The 18,569-nt window shown below is 37.9% G+C and overlaps 1 protein-coding gene across 1 annotated transcript; it reads left to right on the forward strand.

The window, feature by feature from the left end:
• The first annotated feature begins 5,855 nt into the window (after nucleotides 1-5,855).
• On the forward strand, nucleotides 5,856-16,734 carry pip4k2ca (phosphatidylinositol-5-phosphate 4-kinase, type II, gamma a). Its single transcript, XM_051880055.1, has 11 exons — nucleotides 5,856-6,234; nucleotides 7,377-7,474; nucleotides 7,674-7,770; nucleotides 9,958-10,104; nucleotides 12,682-12,828; nucleotides 13,697-13,735; nucleotides 13,814-13,927; nucleotides 14,055-14,319; nucleotides 14,433-14,536; nucleotides 14,631-14,743; nucleotides 15,627-16,734. The coding sequence occupies exons 1-10, from the start codon at nucleotides 6,073-6,075 to the stop codon at nucleotides 14,709-14,711; spliced, it is 1,254 nt and encodes a 417-aa protein (XP_051736015.1). The 5' UTR covers nucleotides 5,856-6,072; the 3' UTR covers nucleotides 14,712-14,743; nucleotides 15,627-16,734.
• The last annotated feature ends 1,835 nt before the right edge of the window (nucleotides 16,735-18,569 follow it).

An 18,569-nucleotide genomic window follows, 5' to 3' on the forward strand; every position in this document is an offset into this window, starting at 1 on the left:
GACTGACTCTTTGCAGAATCTCATTTAGAAACTCGCATGCATGAAATTAAATGTGAAAAATACTATCAAACCATAAATAGATTATATAAATAAACAGAAGTGATGAATTAGCAAAGGCAAGAAGAGAGAGCAGATGCTGCTGCTGGCTGCAAAAATACAGCCATATGGTCATACAAATGTCTATTACAAATGAGCTATGGTGACTGTGCATTTCTGTGAGCCTAGAGCAGATTTTGCTTACTAAGAATAACTGTATGCATCATCAGGGTATAATATCTTGTTATATCAGCCAGGAAGTTACATATAATGTCACTTATACAGTCTAATTCTCATAATAACAAGGAAAGAGTAAATATTTGCTGTGTGCTGGAGTGCTGGAGCTTTTGTGCCAAGACAGATTCATGCACATGTATACTCAACACAACAATCCATATGCTTGTTTCCAAGGTAACAACATAGCCTATAGCAGAATTTAGCATATGTCTGTGCTTTCATCATGTCCTACTTTGCATCACTTTGACTTGGAGAGTTTATTCGTAGTCACGTAAGCAACGGTTTTGTATGCATGTATTATTCGGGCCAAAATAAAGATTCTGCAAAGGGTGATGATGGGCAAATATATAGGCCTAAATTACATTTTTACACAGATACATTAATGACGTTTGATATATACAGTTACTCAAAAAAAACGAGAGTTATTTAAATTCTTAAAATTTAAGATTTTAGTATCAAAACGGGATTTTAAAAAAGAATAACAGTTACTTTTCAAAAGACTAGGCCTACTCCAAAGACTAAGTCTGCTATTGCTAGGGAAATACAGTTCGAGTATTTTGGCATCTTATAAATAATAAATAGACTAATTATATCTGCTTTCGTCAACTTTTAGGAAAATGTGAGTAGTTTTTACCTGTGCAAAAGTTGCCTTAACGGTGGCGTGGGTGGTTGTCAGGGCGTTGCTATGTCATTCATACAGTCCTCTGAGTGATATTTCGCGCGTTGTTATACAGGTTTTAGGTGGTTGCTTACTGGCCCGAGTCAAAAGAGTCCACCCCCAAATTTCTATTGATGTATTACGGTTCGAGTTCCTCCTTCAATCATGGCAAATCGCCCTACGATTCGAGGTTTCATTCCAGTGACGGGAAGTCCTTGTCAGTTCCGCGAATCGGTTCTTTCGAACATTTCATAGATTCTTTCATGTCATTACGTACCACCTGACATATAACATGGTCTAAACATTGATTGCAATAATAGCCTATTATTTATTTTATCTTATTTTTTTTTCTTCTTGGAAAGTATCATATTAATGTGAGAAAATGGACTAAAGCTACCCATTAGATACAAAAAATATATTTCCTTATATATGAACAACCAATAGGCTATATTATTTTTAATGTATATTGAAAATTCAGAATAATATATTGTGCTAATACATTACAATATAGGCTATTTAATAATAGCCTACATAAGGAATTGCCATTTTTGATATATTGAAAAATATGACATTATGAAATGTGTATTCAATATTACTATACTGCTGTCACCATTATGTTCTGTTAGTTTCTGTTTTCAAGGACCTTCAGTTTGTTTTCATTTGTCACGTGTCTTTGTTTACGATCATTATTAGTTCATTTGTACCAGCTGTGTTCTATTAATCATCTCGTCTGTGTTCACTACTTAAAGGGTTAGTTCACCCAAAAATGAAAATTCTGTCATTAATTACTCATGTTGTTCCAAACCCGTAAGACCTTCGTTCATCTTCAGAACACAAATTAAGATATTTTTGATGAAATCCGAGAGGTATATGACTCGTCCATAGACAGCAATATAATCAACACTTTCAAGGTCCAGAAATGTACTAAAGACATTGTTAAAACCGTTGACGTGACTGCAGTGGTTCAACCTTAATGTTATGAAGCGATGAGAATACTTTTTGTGCACAAAAATAACGAATTTATTCAACAAGTTTATGTCCAGCTCTTTCAGGTTGTATGTTAGAACAATGACTACAATGATTATTGGCCGGCTCCTGTGTCAGCATCACACGCATGCGTCGTGCTGCTCACGTGGTCAGCTTTGGCCAATACTGAGCCGGCATTCGGACGTAAACACGGAAGCCTCTACTGTGTTTACTGCGGCAACTACGTAAGGATAATGACAGGGAAGAGAAGAGATTGTTCAACAAAGTTGTTATTTTTGATTTGTTTTTGCGCACAAAAAGTATTCTCGTCGCTTAATAAAATTAAGGTTGAACCACTGCAGTCACGTCGACTATTTTAACAATGTCTTTCTGGACCTTGAAAATGTTGATTATATATCTATGGATGAGTCATATACCTCTCAGATTTCATCAAAAATATCTTAATTTGTGTTCTGAAGATGAATGAAGGTCTTACGGGTGTGGAACGAAATGAGGGTGAGTAATTAATGACAGAAATTTCATTTTTGGGTGAACAACTTAAACCAACCCTTTAAGATGTACCCTTGCCTTCATTCCCTGTCCGATCACCATTACATTTGGTTGTGTTAACCTTCACCTGTCTGCCTGCTTGGTGTATTATTATTAAACTTGGAGTGTTTTGAACTTGATCCATCTGTCTTCGTCTTCCTGCCTGAACACGACTGTGACAGATGATCGGACCACCCAAGATGGATGAACGGGCAAAGTTCATCGCCGTGGCCCAGGAGATCCACGATTTTTTGGAGTTCACGAGGGAGTTTGTCCGGTTAGCTATGACCAGCTCCCTTGACGACGAGACCCTGAGGACCTCTGTCTGGAGAGTGTTGCATCTCGATCCGGAACACAGCCAGACCCAGAGCAAGTTCCACCACTGACAACCACTAGGGAGCCAACTGAGCCCCCTGCAGAGACGGAGAGGTTATTCATGGCGACGAGTGAGCCAGTGCCCAAGAAAGGGAAGACAGTGCCCACCATCGCGCTGAAGGAGGAACTCCCCGGAGAATCTGAGCAGGGGTGTGAGCCAGTGACATCACAGCCGAGGGAACAAATTCAGAGGACTGACTAATGGACTTCAACGGGGACTTGTTGATTCCCTCCCTATCCCACCCTGTATCAGAATTTTCGTTGGATTATGAGAACTTTCGACTCGAATCTGTCTGTCTGTTCGGATTTACCGCTATTTAATGACAGCATGGAGGATACTATAGACTGGGGATTAACCCTTTCACTGACCTGTATTGACTGTGTGTTCCTTACGGTGGCCCTCTCTAGTCTCCTATCTACGCCACCTCAGTACTCAGCCAGTCCTCCAGCCCCATCGCTACCGGTGGTTTGCAGCCCTGCATCATCTCCGTGGAAGCCCCACAGCTGCAGGTCACGCAAACACCAAGCAGCGCATGTGAATGTGGATTCTACGGCTCCGCCTACACCTCGGCCCGTCAGCTCCGTCTTGGCTCCTCCCACCCTCGTCTCCACCAGAGACCCTCGGACTTGCGGCTCAACCAGGTTCCCTCGTCCTACCGGCTCCACCTCGGTCAGTCGTCCCACCACTTCAGCCACAGACTTACAGGCCATCCATGGCACTCTGTCCCTCCACCCCTACAGCTGCAGTGGGTTCCTCCTTCCCCTCAGCATCGCCTCTGTCCTCCGTCACACCGGCTTCGCCTCAGCCCTTGGGACCTCCACCTCTGTCGCTCGTCGCTGTGACTGCGCCTTGGTCTCCAGTGCCAGCGACTCCGCTCAGTACCATCGGTCTTCCTTCTGCGCCTTTGGGTCCACCAGCTCCATCTCCCACAGTCGTCTCCCAGCTGTCGTCAGCCCTTGGCTCCTCCCTCCCTCGACTCCACCATGGGCTGTCGGCTCTGGGAAGCTCTGGGTCTATGCCATCGACCAACCACCATCTTCGCTGCCGGGGAATCGGTGTCCTGCCATCACCATCCTTTTGTGTCTTTATTCTAATACAATTTTCAAGTTGAACTGGACTAAACATTATATTAGGCATTAAGATAAACTATGGTTATAATTCCAAATCTTATTTTTTAAAAAGTTGGTGGTATAGAGTTCCTTTTAAAATGTGACTGTGAGGTTAACAAACACAAACCCACTCAGTTATCCAACTTGCAGGCTCTTTTATGTTGCCTTCTTATATACAAAATATATACAACATATATACATATACAAACTTATACCCCCCCCCCCCCCCCACACACACACACACACAAACAGTTAATATGGAATAATAAAATGTTAAATATAAAAATAAACCAACCTTCTATGACAACTGGGTTAAAAAAAAATGATATTCTATAAATGTGAGGGCTATTTATTTACATGTACTGAATTTTTAAAGACATTCTGTATTCCAATATCTCCACGAGAATATAGAATTTTATTCGATGCAATACCAGCAGGTTGTAACATGTATTCCTTGTTTTGGTTTAATTCTAGTTCCTGTTTCCTTTGTTCTCATTTTGTTTGGTTGGTTGTCAGTTTTTCTATATGGTTGTTAATCAGTTCCCCACACCTGTTCTGTTTCTACATTGATTGTCCTGTTTGTTTATAAGCCCTGAGTTCACCTTAATTCTTTGTCCAGTATCGTTTATGGAAGTGTGTTTGTTTTCCTTTATATTAAAGTGTTTCTTTGCATTCTGTTTTGCGATTATGTTACAGTTTTGTTTTTTTTTGTTTTTTGAATTTTTTTGTCTGAGGTCTTGTTAAACAGTGTTAATATTATAGCAAATGCAATAATACATTTTCAGACATGTGATTCATTGCCCTGCAACATTTTGTAATAAATACTTTTGGAATTACCATTTTAGGAATATTAACTGGAGATTGATTTGGACTTGTAATAACAAATACTGTATCAATAATAAATTTAATGAAATATACTTTAAAATTATAGGCCTACATATAATTTATCTAACAAACCAGTTCCTAAAAAGATATAAAAATTATCTTTCTGAATCTTGTGTATTTTGTAAAATGGATATTGATTTTACTTTTTTTTTTTTTTTTTTTTTGAATGTATGTTAAAAACGCTTTTGGATTGATGTGGAATATTTATTATATATGTTAAGTAGAATTAAAATTAACAGAGAGAAAAAAGTTTTTTTATTATGACAAAAAAAAAAAAAAAAATAGACAAGATTCACATTTTTATGTTAAATCTTATAATATTACTTGGTAAGTTTTACATACACAAATGTAAATGGCCTGCCCAATTTATAAATATTTACTTTGAAACCTTACAAGGACTCTCAAGCCATAAAACAATCACAAATATGGACATTTACATAGAATTAAATTCCTCTTTTTTATTTTGATTATACACATACCCTTTTCTGTTATCTTTTTTCTTTCTCTTTTCTTTCTTCCTACTCTTTAATATGTGAATATATGTCTTTGTTATCCTTAACGTTCATCATATACAAAACCTGATGCTAAAAATTTTATTGTTTTTACAGCATTATATGTGAAACATTTGTATTTTTCGAAATGTTACATGTATGTTTTGTTGGAAATAAACGTTTAAAAAAATATCTTTCACTGATTGATTCTCGGCTCTTTACAAATTGCTCATGTTCGAAAGAGTTCGTTGAATGAGTTGCTGACTCGAGAACCGCTCGGACCGATTCAGTCCAATTCCTGAACCGGTTCAACCGAATCTTTGAAAAGATCCACTCCAAAATGAACGATTTGTTACAACATGTCATTCATGTCACTAGAGTTAGAAGGCGAAGTTTAATAATTATGGTTAGGTTAATACTGATATATTTTTAACTGTCTCATCTCACCTGTAAAACCACATGACGTACACTCAGGTGAGATCCTGCCTGACACACATTCTTGCTGTCACAATATATCAAGAGATCTGTTCCTCTGAACTTGTGGGAGGAGCATCAGGATCACTGCCACACTTCAGCAACCTAGTGTTGTTCACTTCCATGAAGAATCGGTCCATCTGGGCCTGCAAACACAGCGGAAAACCGGCCCCGCGGCTTAGCGCTTGTGTTATTCGACCGCTGATTGTCAGTTAGAGGATCCGGAGCAGGAACAGAGGGAGGCGGATCCGAGAGGAAAACAGACCGCTGCGTTACAGGGGAGTGACCGTGATGATGGCGTCTCTCGGTAACACCGGCAGCGCCTCCAGCCCGATGGTCATGCTTGCCCCCAAAACCAAGACCAAAAAGAAACATTTCGTGCAGCAGAAGGTGAAAGTGTTCCGAGCGAGCGACCCGATGCTTAGCGTGTTCATGTGGGGAGTTAATCATTCGGTAAGGTGGTTTATGATTTACTTAACTTCCTACATCACACAACTGCCATTTTATAAGCTAACAGTTAGCTGCACGCACGTATATTGGATCCGAGATCTTTAAAAGCATTGTCTATAGGAATATTAATAAAAAAACATTATTACTGTGTACTGTTATTGTTTTGGGTATTGATTGACACGTGAGGTCACGCGCAAACCGGATACATTGTTTCATTGCACGCGGCGGATTGCAACTGTTGCTAGCGATGTCTGATTTGTGAACAAATCGTTCTTTTGAGTCGAATCTTTGAAAGGATCAGTTCACCGATTCGTAAACGAATCAGACTGAATCGGTCCGACCAGTTCTGTTCTACCTATTCTAGTTGGCTGTTTAGGACATGTCTGACTCACTTTATGTTAATTTTAGTATTGCTTAATTGAAATGTAAATCATAAATAGATTCTAAACGGTTTAGTTTTTGTAATCTGAATCGCGGCTGCACCAAAATTTAAATGGCACACATGAAATTGCAATAATCACCCGTATTACTAAAACGTATTACACATATGTGCCTATATATGACTTTATTGTAACTTTTTAGAGCGTGTAATATGACAGGGATGATGTAATAATAACGTCATGAGGTAAACGAATCATTGAATAATTGCTTTGAACGTTTCATTGACACTGTTCGAAAGAACCGTTTGGTAAATGACTCCGATTTCCCATCACTAACTTTTTCTGATAAAGTAAATTTTGCATATATATATATATATATATATATATATATATTTCAAATCTTAAATTTGAATTTTCCATATAATATTTTTTTATTTATTTGTGTTCCTTGCAAACACAATTTAGTCAAAATACACAACTAATTATGCAGTCAATCCAAATAATTTAAATGCTCTACAAATTATGATTGAAATTCCAATAGGAATACTGTACACATTCCTTTAAGATTTTTTGGGAATCCTTGGGGGAAGTAATTGCCTTTAGGGGCAAGTTTGTTATATGACTGGGAAATCTTCATGTAATGACGTGTCAGAAGAGCGCATTTTCAAGCATTGAGTCATTCAGTGTTGGGATATGGAAAATCTGCTTGTGCAAAGTTCATTTCAGATACAAAAAGTATTTTTTTTACTCACTCTGTTTTTCCAGATAAATGATTTAAATCAAGTTCCAGTGCCCGTCATGCTGCTCCCTGACGACTTCAAAGCCAACACCAAAATTAAAGTGAACAACCATCTCTTCAACAAGTATTTATCAAAAGCACATCATTATTTATATATAATCATTATGTTTACCTTCATTTAGATGTAAAGACAGTCAAAGAGTGGCAGCTTTTTCTGCAAAACAGCCACATCAATGCAGCATTTTGCCTTCAGGTGATGGGAAATGCAGTATTCTGAAGGAGTTTTTCATGCAAATGTAAAATGACCCTTCTGTGCCTTACAGGGAGAATCTTCCAGGCCATTTTAAATTTAAGGAGTACTGTCCGCAAGTTTTCAGGAACCTCAGGGAGCGATTTGGAATTGAAGATCTTGACTACCAGGTGACCTTTTTTCCTTCATTTAAAGTGCCCCAATTATGCTATTTTTAGTTATGGAGGTCTCCTACAATGGGTTTACATGCATCCAAGATTAAAAAACACCTTAATTTTCTCATAATATACATTGCAGCATCACCTCTTTTCTCACAGTGTTTGATAAAGGATTCAGTCTCTCTAAACTCCTCCTTTCCGAGAGCCTACTCTGCTCTGATTGGTCAGATGACCCAGTGTCTGTTGTGATTGGTCTACTGCTTACAGTGCGTGTCAGAAACAAAACTGCCATTGTCTGAATTTCAGCTCCGGATGCTTCCTCAGCACTTTTTACACAGTGATAGAAACAGTAACATTCGTGCCGATTTTACCGCACTGAAAGAAGCATCTTCTTGACATGTCAACAACACGAACCAAACTCTTCCAGTCTCAGCTATAACCACAGTGTTTCAGGGCGGGTCAAAGTAGACGTTCGTGAGCAGTCAATGAAGACCATAGGCTGGCATTATGCAAATTTGTTACAAACCTACATAGGTTCACATAGAAATTAAGGCTGGAATTACTGACGACTCGTTTCAGGCAGTTCAGAATCTGTTCTTTATTTAGGAGACGATAACTCCATTTATCGTGAACTTTGATCTTTGAAACTTTGCAGACTTTTAAGGGGCCGTTCACACAGAACGCATTTTTCTATTCCAATGCGCTACTTTCCCATTGTTTTTCTATGTAAACACGCGCTTGACGGAAGTGCATGACTCGCGTCTTTTGCAGCGCCTCACACATGAGCGCTGCGTTTTTAAGACGCCGTGTCAAGTTAAAAAGAATTTAAACTTTTACACGCAGCTCCGCTCATCAATGTCAGTTCCAAAACAGTGGACCAATCAGAAGAACTCGGAGGCGGGCCAAGTGTTGCGAGCTTCTGTTTACAGTAGCAAGTTGGCATGACAACTGTTTTATTTGACGGCAACATGGCGGAGGAGGCGCTCATTATTATCTTATTTTCTTTTTTTCCATGTCAAAACTTGTATCTGTCAATTCTGCTGTTTGCCTATTTCTATTATTTCCGTTATTGTCGTTATAGAGTACCTCAGGGATGACGTGTTTTTGTAGGCAAAACCCGGAAGCGAGTTAGCATTTTAGGACTTTGGTTCCATCGCCATAAAGTCTATGGGTTTTTTTAATGGGTTTTTGCTAAATCGCCTGAAATAGGGTCTGTGGTTAACAAAGCCTCTAAATATTTTCTCGTTTTGATCTATGACATAAAACACACCAGTTATAACCCGCTTGTGATTTTTTTTTATTTATTTATTTTTTTTATAAACCTTTATTGTGTCTTAAAAACGGCGGTTGCTAACAAATTGCTAAAAGGGACTACTTCCTTTGGCGGGGACTTTAGACGTCATCATGACAAACAGGACATTTGGACAGCATTTCTCATGAAAAAGTGGATAAGTATTCATACACAGCGCAGATCATAATCAGCGAGCATGTTTTTAAATAAAGTTGTTTTTTAAATAATGTTTGAGGAAGCTTGGTGGTGGTGACGTTGATCCGTGACCATGGTGTGCTGTAGTCCGTTTATAGCCTACTGTTAGCTTTTTATATCTGACGACTTTATTTAGGCTTCAAAATGTATAAATGTTGTGTAAACTTGTAAAGATTATATTGATAGACAAAACGTGTAAGTGTCATAACCCTTTGTTAAACACAGAGCTTATTTTTTGCGATTTTTCCAAAAGTCTATGGGAAAAATGCATAGGCTTTCGATCGAGGGAACCCGTGCCCTGCTAACTTCTGGGTTGGCCTACAAAAACACGTCATCCCTGAGGTACTCTATTGCATCGCGTCTCAAAAGCGCGTCTCGAGACCCTCGCGTTCTACGCTGCGCTTTTTTAAAAACCATTCCTGAGCGCGTTTTTAGATGCAAAGACGCGTTCTGTGTGAATGGCCCCTAACATTTACAAACCGCTATATTACACACTACATGAAAGATAATATCCAAAAAAGCATAATAGGGGGAACTTTTTAAACATTTTTTCATGCACTGGATGCAATGCAGCCATTAATAAATCAGCTTGTATTTGGACATTCAGACTTCTCAAATATATACAAGCAGTTTCTTTTGTTCTTGCATATGATATAATATTACTGATAAGTTTGATCTGAAGTTTTCATGTGTGCATGGATGTTTTCCATCAGGTGTCCCTGGCCCGCAGTGCGCCCATGAGAGGAGATGGACAGGGAGAAGGTCTTCTCTTCACGTCATATGACCGTACGCTGATAGTGAAGCACATCTCCAGTGAAGAAGTAGCCGACATGCATAACATTCTGTCCGAGTATCACCAGGTATCTCACAATGTACTAGTTCATGCTTAAAGGAACACTCCACTTTTTTTGAAAATAAGCTAATTTTCCAACTCCCCTAGAGTTAAACAGTTGAGTTTTACCGTTTTCGAATCCATTCAGTCAATCTCCGGGTCTGGCGGTAGCACTTTTAGCATAGCTTAGCATAGATCATTGAATCTGATTAGACCGTTAGCATCTTGCTCAAAAATGACGATATTCCTCCTATTTAAAACTCGACTCTTCTGTAGTTACATCATGTAACTAGACCGACAGAAAATGAAAAGTTGCGATTTTCTAGGCCGATATGGCTAGGAACTATACTCTCATTCTGGCGTAATAATCAAGGAACTTTGCTGTCGTACCATGGGTGCAGCAGGCGCAATGATATTAGCAGCAAAGTTCCTTGATTATTACGCCAGAATGAGAGTATAGTTCCTAGCCAAATCGGCCTAGAAAATCGCAACTTTTCATTTTCCGTCGGTAGTACACGATGTAACTACAGAAAAGTCAAGTTTTAAATAGGAAAAATATCAAAACTCTTTGGTCATTTTGGAGCGAGATGCTAACGGTCTAATCAGATTCAATGAACTATGCTAAGCTATGCTAAAAGTGGTACCGCCAGTCCAGGAGATCGGCTGAATGGATTTGAAAACGGTAAAACTCAACTGTTTAACTCTAGGGGAGTTGGAAAATGAGCCTATTTTCAACAAAAAGTGGAGTGTTCCTTTAAATCAAAAGTGCTTTTGACTGAATCATTACTCCAATATATACAGACGATTAATATCTGCTCAACTGCTGTATCTTTCATGAAAGTGTGATAGCTGAGTGTCTTAAATACATAGGTATTTATGTAGGAAGTGGTGTCAGATCAGGTCAGGTAAAACTGCTTCAGTCCAATCATCTGTTCAAATGAAATGCATAACTTTTTCACCAAAAATTGTTAGGAGACACTGTCTTACTTATTAAGCTTTAACTTCAATAATTAAAAGCTGGTTGCGAAAAATACAGTCACTTTGTGTTTTTGCTGTCCACTTTCTTCCACTTATTTGTATATCATTATAGTTCACGTGTTACACAGGTTTGCTTGTGTTGGAGAAATAATCCATCAAAAGAAGTCAGTCTCCAGCTATTTTTATATTTTGTTTTTACCCAGTTGGGATCCACACGCCCTGTCGTTCATTTCCTCTTTACACTCATCCAAACTTGTTCTGTCACTGAAATCATTTTCATGTTCCATCACACTTCCTTGAAATAGGTAAATTCCTCTTTTTATGATTGACAATGAGCTTTGTTGTTCTGGGTGCTTATTTAAAGGTGTACTAGGTCATGTTTATGTTTATGGTCGATATAGCGGTGGCCTTAGATTATATAATGACACATTCTTGATAAAGTCTTGATAAAGTTCTGGGTTAGCATTGTATAATTATATTCTCAGGTGTGTTTGTCATGAATAGTTCATTTAGTGCACAACTAAAATTGTGCAAAAATAAGGGGGACTGCTGAGAGTAATGGTCATGTGATCTCAACATGGTAGCAACCATGAGTGCTGACCTTCCTTAGACAAAAATAACAGGTACACTACCGTTCAAAAGTTTTTAGGGTCAGTATTTATTTATTTTTGTTTTTTTAGAAAGAGATCAATACTTTTACTCATTAAATTAATTAAAAGTGACAGTAAAGACATTCATAATGTATGTTTTAACACTGATAATAATAATAAATGTTTCTTGAGCAGCAAATCAGCATATTAGAATGATTTCTGAAGGATCATGTGACACTGAGGACTGGAGTAATGATGCTGAAAATTCAGCTTTGATCACAGATCACATATTCAAGAAATAGAAAAGATCTTTTAAACTGTAATAATATTTCCCAATTTTACAATTATGATCAAATAAATGAAGCCTTGGTGAGCATAAGAGACCTATTTTAAAACATTTTTTAAATTGTACTGATTCTAAACTTTTGAACGGTAGTGTATTTTAAACATTTGTTCCAAGTATTATTCTTTTTTTTTTTAGATGTAAAATGTTTTAAGAGCTCTTTAAGACATCAGTCAGCCTCAGTGTGATCGTGCTCATGTAAATGTTGGGTTAGTTCAGCGTTTGTTTGCCTCTGGCTTGTTTACAGTGCCGTGACGGCCATGAGAAAAGTATGTGTGAGCTGTTTTAACAGTTTCCATTGTAGCTGAATGAGCAGATTTTAATCGAGACTGTGCTTCTGCATTTGCGCTGCCTTTATACTCACAAGTCCTGAGGGTACACACTTATCCAGGAACCCGCCTCAACAAAATTGTTATTAAATATTAAATTACAAGCTGATATTTGCTTTTAACTGCTATTGACATGCTTTTCCCTTTAGTTCAGCACTCCACTGATATCAAGTTAGTTTAGTTGTGCGATGATGCAGACAGAGAAATTTATTATGCCTGTGGGCTTGTTTTGGTACTGGATGCCACATGCCACCCAAAGTTCACTGTTTATGAACTATGTGCCATTGCATGAACATTTTAATCATAAATTTAATGGGTAAAGCTCATGAAATATAATTCATTATGTTTTGTGTTGTGTCTCGCAGCATATAGTGAAGTGTCATGGCAGTACACTTCTCCCTCAGTTTTTGGGCATGTACCGTGTTACGGTGGAGAGTGAGGACACGTACCTGATCGTCATGAGGAACATGTTCAGCCACAGACTCGTTGTCCACAGGAAATACGACCTGAAGGTAGGAGCAGTTCCTCACAGCTGAGATGAGTTGCTGTTTCATCAGGATGTTTTTGACAGTTTTTGACAGTGTTTTTGCTGTGTGCCTGAACATCTCATAGTGTTTTCATGTCTTAGTTTGCACACATCATTAAGTTCTCAAGCTATAAGCAAACAGAACTTAAATCATGCATCACACCGCCTTTGACTTGGTTTAAGAGATTTAGGTGGACATGATTGTTATATATCTCCCTTTTCGGACTTTATAAACTTGCAATTCTGAGGAAAAAAAGGCAGAACATCGAGTTTATTTCTCGCAATTCTGATTTTTATTCTCTGAATTGTGAGATACAAACTCAAAACTGCGAGGAAAAAAGTCAGAATTGTGAGATATAACCTCGAAGTTACCTTTTTTACTCTTATTGCGGGGCTCCCATAGACTGCTACTGCAGAACTGTCATTTTCTGACACCTGGTAGGCTCCTCCCACAAAGCACATCATCGCTGTTTACATTTATTTGAAATAGAAATATTTAGTAACATTATAAATGTCTTAACTGTCACTTTTTTCCCGTTTTACTGAATAAAAGTATTGATTTCATGAGAAAAATCTTACTGACCCCAAACTTTTGAACTAATGATAATAATAAAGCTATGTCTATTATCAAGTATGAATGGCAGGAGTATCTTTGGTTTTGCTCTTGGTGTGAACACACCTTAACACCCACTACCTTGTTTATTGCTATTTTGATTCTGTGCCACAAGGGGGCGTGAATGCACTTATGATGTATAACAAACTAAATCACACAACATGAGCATCTGATGCTAATACACTTAATGAAAGACACACTCAAGACTGTCTTGAAGTATCTAACTTTGTGTTTTCTTCAGGGTTCCCTGGTGGATCGTGAAGCCAGTGACAAAGAGAAGGTAGGACATCAGTCCAGATGATTTTTCAACATCAGACACAACTCTTCGGTCTTGACATTCTTGCTTCTTCTAATGCAGGTGAAAGAACTGCCCACTTTTAAAGATGTGGATTTCAGAAATAACATGCAGAAGGTGTATGTGACGGAGGAACAGAAAGAGAAGATTATGGAGAAGCTAAATCGAGATGTAGAGGTAAAGACATGCACAATGAACATTTGGACTTTTAAAAATGTATATTTCACACTAGTTACATACTGCAGGATGAACTGCAGTGGTGATTATGATATTAATATTGCCTTTAATCTTTCTATGATGATAGTTCCTGGTGAAGCTGAAGATAATGGATTACAGCCTGTTGCTGGGCATCCATGACGTGGCACGTGGCGAGCGGGAGGAAGAGGAAGCTGAGGAGCCCTGCTGTGAAGATGACACTGATCCTGAGAACGGCCTTGCTCCGGCCGCACAGGTTGGCTCTTACGGCACGTCTCCGGAGGGCATCGCCGGTTACATGAACAACTTCAAACCCCTGGGCCCTGGAGAATTTGACCCTTACGTTGATGTATATGCTGTCAAAAGCGCCCCAGGTAAGATGGAGGGGAAGTTGAGTATGTGGGGGGAAACCCCCCTTGTGTCCAGCATGTATGGAAGAGGGAAATGGGAAAGGACGTGACATGAGTGTGCTTGTGTTAAATTTCAGGAGCACCGCAGAGGGAGGTGTATTTCATGGGCCTCATTGACGTGTTGACGCAGTACGACACTAAGAAAAAAGCTGCCCATGCAGCAAAGACCGTTAAACATGGCGTGAGTGGAAAACACTTTTAATGCGTACATGCCTGACATGATTTGAGATATAGGAGGTTATAATAACATGACTCATCCTTTTCCTTCCTTTCAGGCTGGTGCTGAAATATCTACGGTTCATCCAGAGCAGTATGCCAAACGATTCCGTGAATTCATCTCCAACATTTTTGCGTAACCACTTCTGGGTGTCCTTATCAACATTTTAAGGTCACATTTTACCCCAAAATCAAAATAAAAGAATTAAATTATATTTTGCATTGCAGAAATTAGGCCTTTTTTAGGACCATTTAGTTATATTTCATTTTGACATTATTTTTATGACAGTAAAACACATTTGCCCCCTCCCCAAATTGTCATTACTGTAATGTGTCCAGATGTTTTTTTACATTTTTTTTTTTTGAGATTCTCATTGCAACAATAGTCATTTATTTATATATATATATATATATATATATATATGCATATACACACACAAATATTATTATGTTAATCACGAACGTTTGTGTTAATAACTTTTATGTTAATGCTGTCAAATCAATTAATCGTGATTAACATTAACGTTTGTTTATTTAATGTGTGTGTGTGTGTATATATACACACACACACACACATATAAACAAACGTTAATGTTAATCACGATTAATTGATTTGACAGCATTAACATAAAAGTTATTAACACAAAAGTTCGTGATTAACATAATAATATTTGTGTGTGTATATGCATGCATATATATATATATATATATATATATATATATATATATATATATATATATATATATATATATATATATATATATATATATACACACACATATATTTATATATATGTGTATTTATATATATATGCATACATAATGTGTGTTAGATGCGATTAATCGATTTTACAGATTTTACAACACACACATGCTCATTACAATAATACAGTGCATATACTATTATTTCTTTTGCATATAATGAGAATTTGGAGGGGAAATGTGCTTAATTGTAATGAAAATAATTTGTGAATACAAAAAAAAAAAAATTAAGGATTAATAGGCTTAATTTTTAAGCAAAATATAACATCTTATTTCTTTCTTTTGAATTTTAGGATGAAATATACACCGGACATGTCCTTCACAGGTTTTGTCAGATTCACTCAACATGTCTTTGCAGTTTCTATCTACTGTTGTCATATTAGTTGATATCTTTTAGCGCCTTTTGGCTGTGCTTCATATTTTCATAGCGTTTCATAACACGATATTTAAGCATGACATGTTGACATGTTGACATTCTCATCCACACTACAGCTACATTCATTAAGTGCATCTTCACAGATTAATAGAACTAGATTCACGTGAATCACAACCCACAAACATGGGAACATTGCCTAATCTTTTAAGGAGATATGACTCCAAACCTGTAGCAGTGACATAACTTGTTCTTGGTGTGCTCTCTCACTCTCTCCCTCTCTTTCTTTGGACTTTGGATTGGCAGAGAGAGAATCCACCGCCTTAACCATTTGCTGAACCGATTCTGGAGGAATAGCAGAAACTCATGTTGTCTGATGCTTTAAGTGCATGCTAGCTTCACTTGATATATGCAGCACTAGAATGTTGTGAGGAGGGAAACGAGATACTTTGTAAAAAAAAAAAAAAAAAGAAAAAGAAAAGAAAGAAAAATTACCAGCCGGGGACCCTAAGTGTACAGTAAAGGTCTAGATTAAAGTAATATTATGAATTGAATGCTGACTGTTTATATGGATGGATGGAGCACACACTATTATTTTCTCTTATTTGAGCTATTTTATGCGGTTAGCCTTAATGCCGAAAAGAGGAATTTTGTAGTTTGTAGTAGAAATACTCTAGCAACACTGAGCTGATTTAGTATGAAATGCCTTATTGTTGCATTTTATTTATTTTGCAAATCAGTGTTTGGACCAAATATATTTTTCAGAGATTTCCAAAAACATGGTTTCTGTTATTTATTCCTTTTAGGTTTGTAAGGCACAATTAGATCCATAACAGTTGTAATTTACACGGTATTTTTAGAGCTGTTTTAACACCTTAAGATGTTGTTACAGTAAGACAAGTTGTTACAGTGTGTTCACATAATGCATGTAACGACTGTAATTACAATAATGTGCATTATTAACTACAATAAAACATTTTTGTTATATATTGGGTGAAACCTAATAAACTTATAAACTTTGTCTACAATTTAGGAATAAGCCTTCAGTTCAAAAACTCTTTATGGTCTTAATAACATGCAATAATGTCTATGATAAGTATATATCTGTAATGTTTTACACAACTTCAGGTTTAGTTCCCTGTGAATGCTTATGATAAACTGCTTTTTTCATTGTAACTCTGATAAACTTTGAAAGAATTGAGGTCGTTGGGGCCTCCGTGATGTCTGGACCTGCACATGAAGAGGGGTCAAGGACAGGATCCACCTAGCCCTTTCCAGGAGCTGTGATTTTGCTGACAAACTCTTTCCTGTCTCACTGACAAAAAGATGTACTCTTAACAATGGGAAGCGTGCAGGGGGGGAAAGCCAATCGTCTAACAAACTGCTGACGAATTTTTATGGTTGTAGGAGTAGCTGGAACACGGAGTTCAGAGCGTCACATTGTTCTCCTAAAGGCTTTTCATACTGTGCTGGGTTACAGACACTCTTTAACCCTTGATTAAGAGGGTTATTGTAAAAGCCAATCGTAAAGTAAATATACAAATAAAACTGGGTTAATATTTAAGTGTGAAAAGCACATAATAGTGCTTTTTAATAGCCAGTTTAAAGTTTGGTAGTTACATTTCAATTACAACTGATTTATTTAGCAGATTTTGGCTTTTCAGAATAGTATACTACTAAAGGTAGGGTAGGCAATTTCAGAGAGGCTAGTAATAGCAAGCTAGCTTTAAAAGCATAAGATCCCGTCCTCCCTTCAGTGCGCTCTCCAAAACCACGCCTCCCAAAACACATGAACGCACATAGCCAGAGCAGAGTCTGCAAAGCGTCATGAGAAACAGCGTTAAATTACCTCATGTCTCAAAGCACATAACAATAGTAATAAACGTCTCGTACCACCTGACTGCTGCAGATTCATTTCACCGTTGATAGTGTTGAAATGCATAAATCCGAGTCTGAGGATGTGAACAGCTCCATGTCGAACATCACGGATTGCCGTCTCGTAATTACAACGGTTACAACGTGGCGTGAACACAGCATAAGCTCATTTTGGTTCAGGAGGAACTGTAAAACGCTGCTGTTTGTTTACGGCACTCTGCGACTATCTGTCTATAACTCTGTATATCCTTGTTATGGAACACGCTGATGACGTGATGTCTACGCGAGTGAGAGGTAATAATAAATAGAAAATAAATATGTTGACAGGCAGGTAGGACATCGGTAGGATTGGATGAACGTTTTTTGGTCCTGAGACTTCCACGGAAGATATATGTACATGTTTTAATTAGACCACTTCTATTATTGACTTCTATCATGAATTAGGCTATCTGTGGCTGATTGACTTGCTATAAATGATCATTTTCAAACTCAGGTCATGTGGTACTGTTTAAACAAATGTCTAAACGCTAAAGTCAACCCTAACAGTCATCCCAGCTACAACATTTCAAACATTTGCTCTTTGAAGCCAAAAGCTGTTAGGCAGAAATGGATGTCTTTTAATCAGATTAGATTAAGCGATTAGTTTGTAGTGTCCTCAACCTCAGTAGCAGTTGCTGAAGTGGTCAGTGGGGGATGCCCGGGGTTTGATGTACGGCTGGCTTCCTACCCCTCTCTTGCTCTGCCTGCCACTCACTGCCCCTCGACCACGAAAGCATTTCCTGCTATTGTTCTGCTGGGAGCTGTGTTTTTTCAGCATATCAAGCATAAACTAGCTAAACATTTTTTTTCCTTTTAGACTCAGAACTGTGAAAAGATTCTCAGGAAAAACTGGAGAAAAAAAAAAACTTCCAGAAGCCCCAGGGCCCCAACAGGTTTAACTAACGTTCAGATAAGAGCAAAGTAGTCAATCCACACACACGTAAAAAGT

Source organism: Ctenopharyngodon idella, chromosome 22, assembly GCF_019924925.1.
Source record: "Ctenopharyngodon idella isolate HZGC_01 chromosome 22, HZGC01, whole genome shotgun sequence".
In the NCBI taxonomy this organism is placed as follows: Eukaryota; Metazoa; Chordata; class Actinopteri; order Cypriniformes; family Xenocyprididae; genus Ctenopharyngodon; species Ctenopharyngodon idella.

What these genes read in the sequence shown, in the direction of transcription:
- pip4k2ca (XM_051880055.1), top strand. Translation starts at nt 6,073, where the DNA reads ATGATGGCGTCTCTCGGTAACACCGGCAGCGCCTCCAGCCCGATGGTC. An exon ending in TTCTGTCCGAGTATCACCAG is followed by an intron (nt 10,105 to 12,681) that starts GTATCTCACAAT and finishes TGTGTCTCGCAG; the next exon opens with CATATAGTGAAGTGTCATGG. An exon ending in AGCTAAATCGAGATGTAGAG is followed by an intron (nt 13,928 to 14,054) that starts GTAAAGACATGC and finishes CTATGATGATAG; the next exon opens with TTCCTGGTGAAGCTGAAGAT.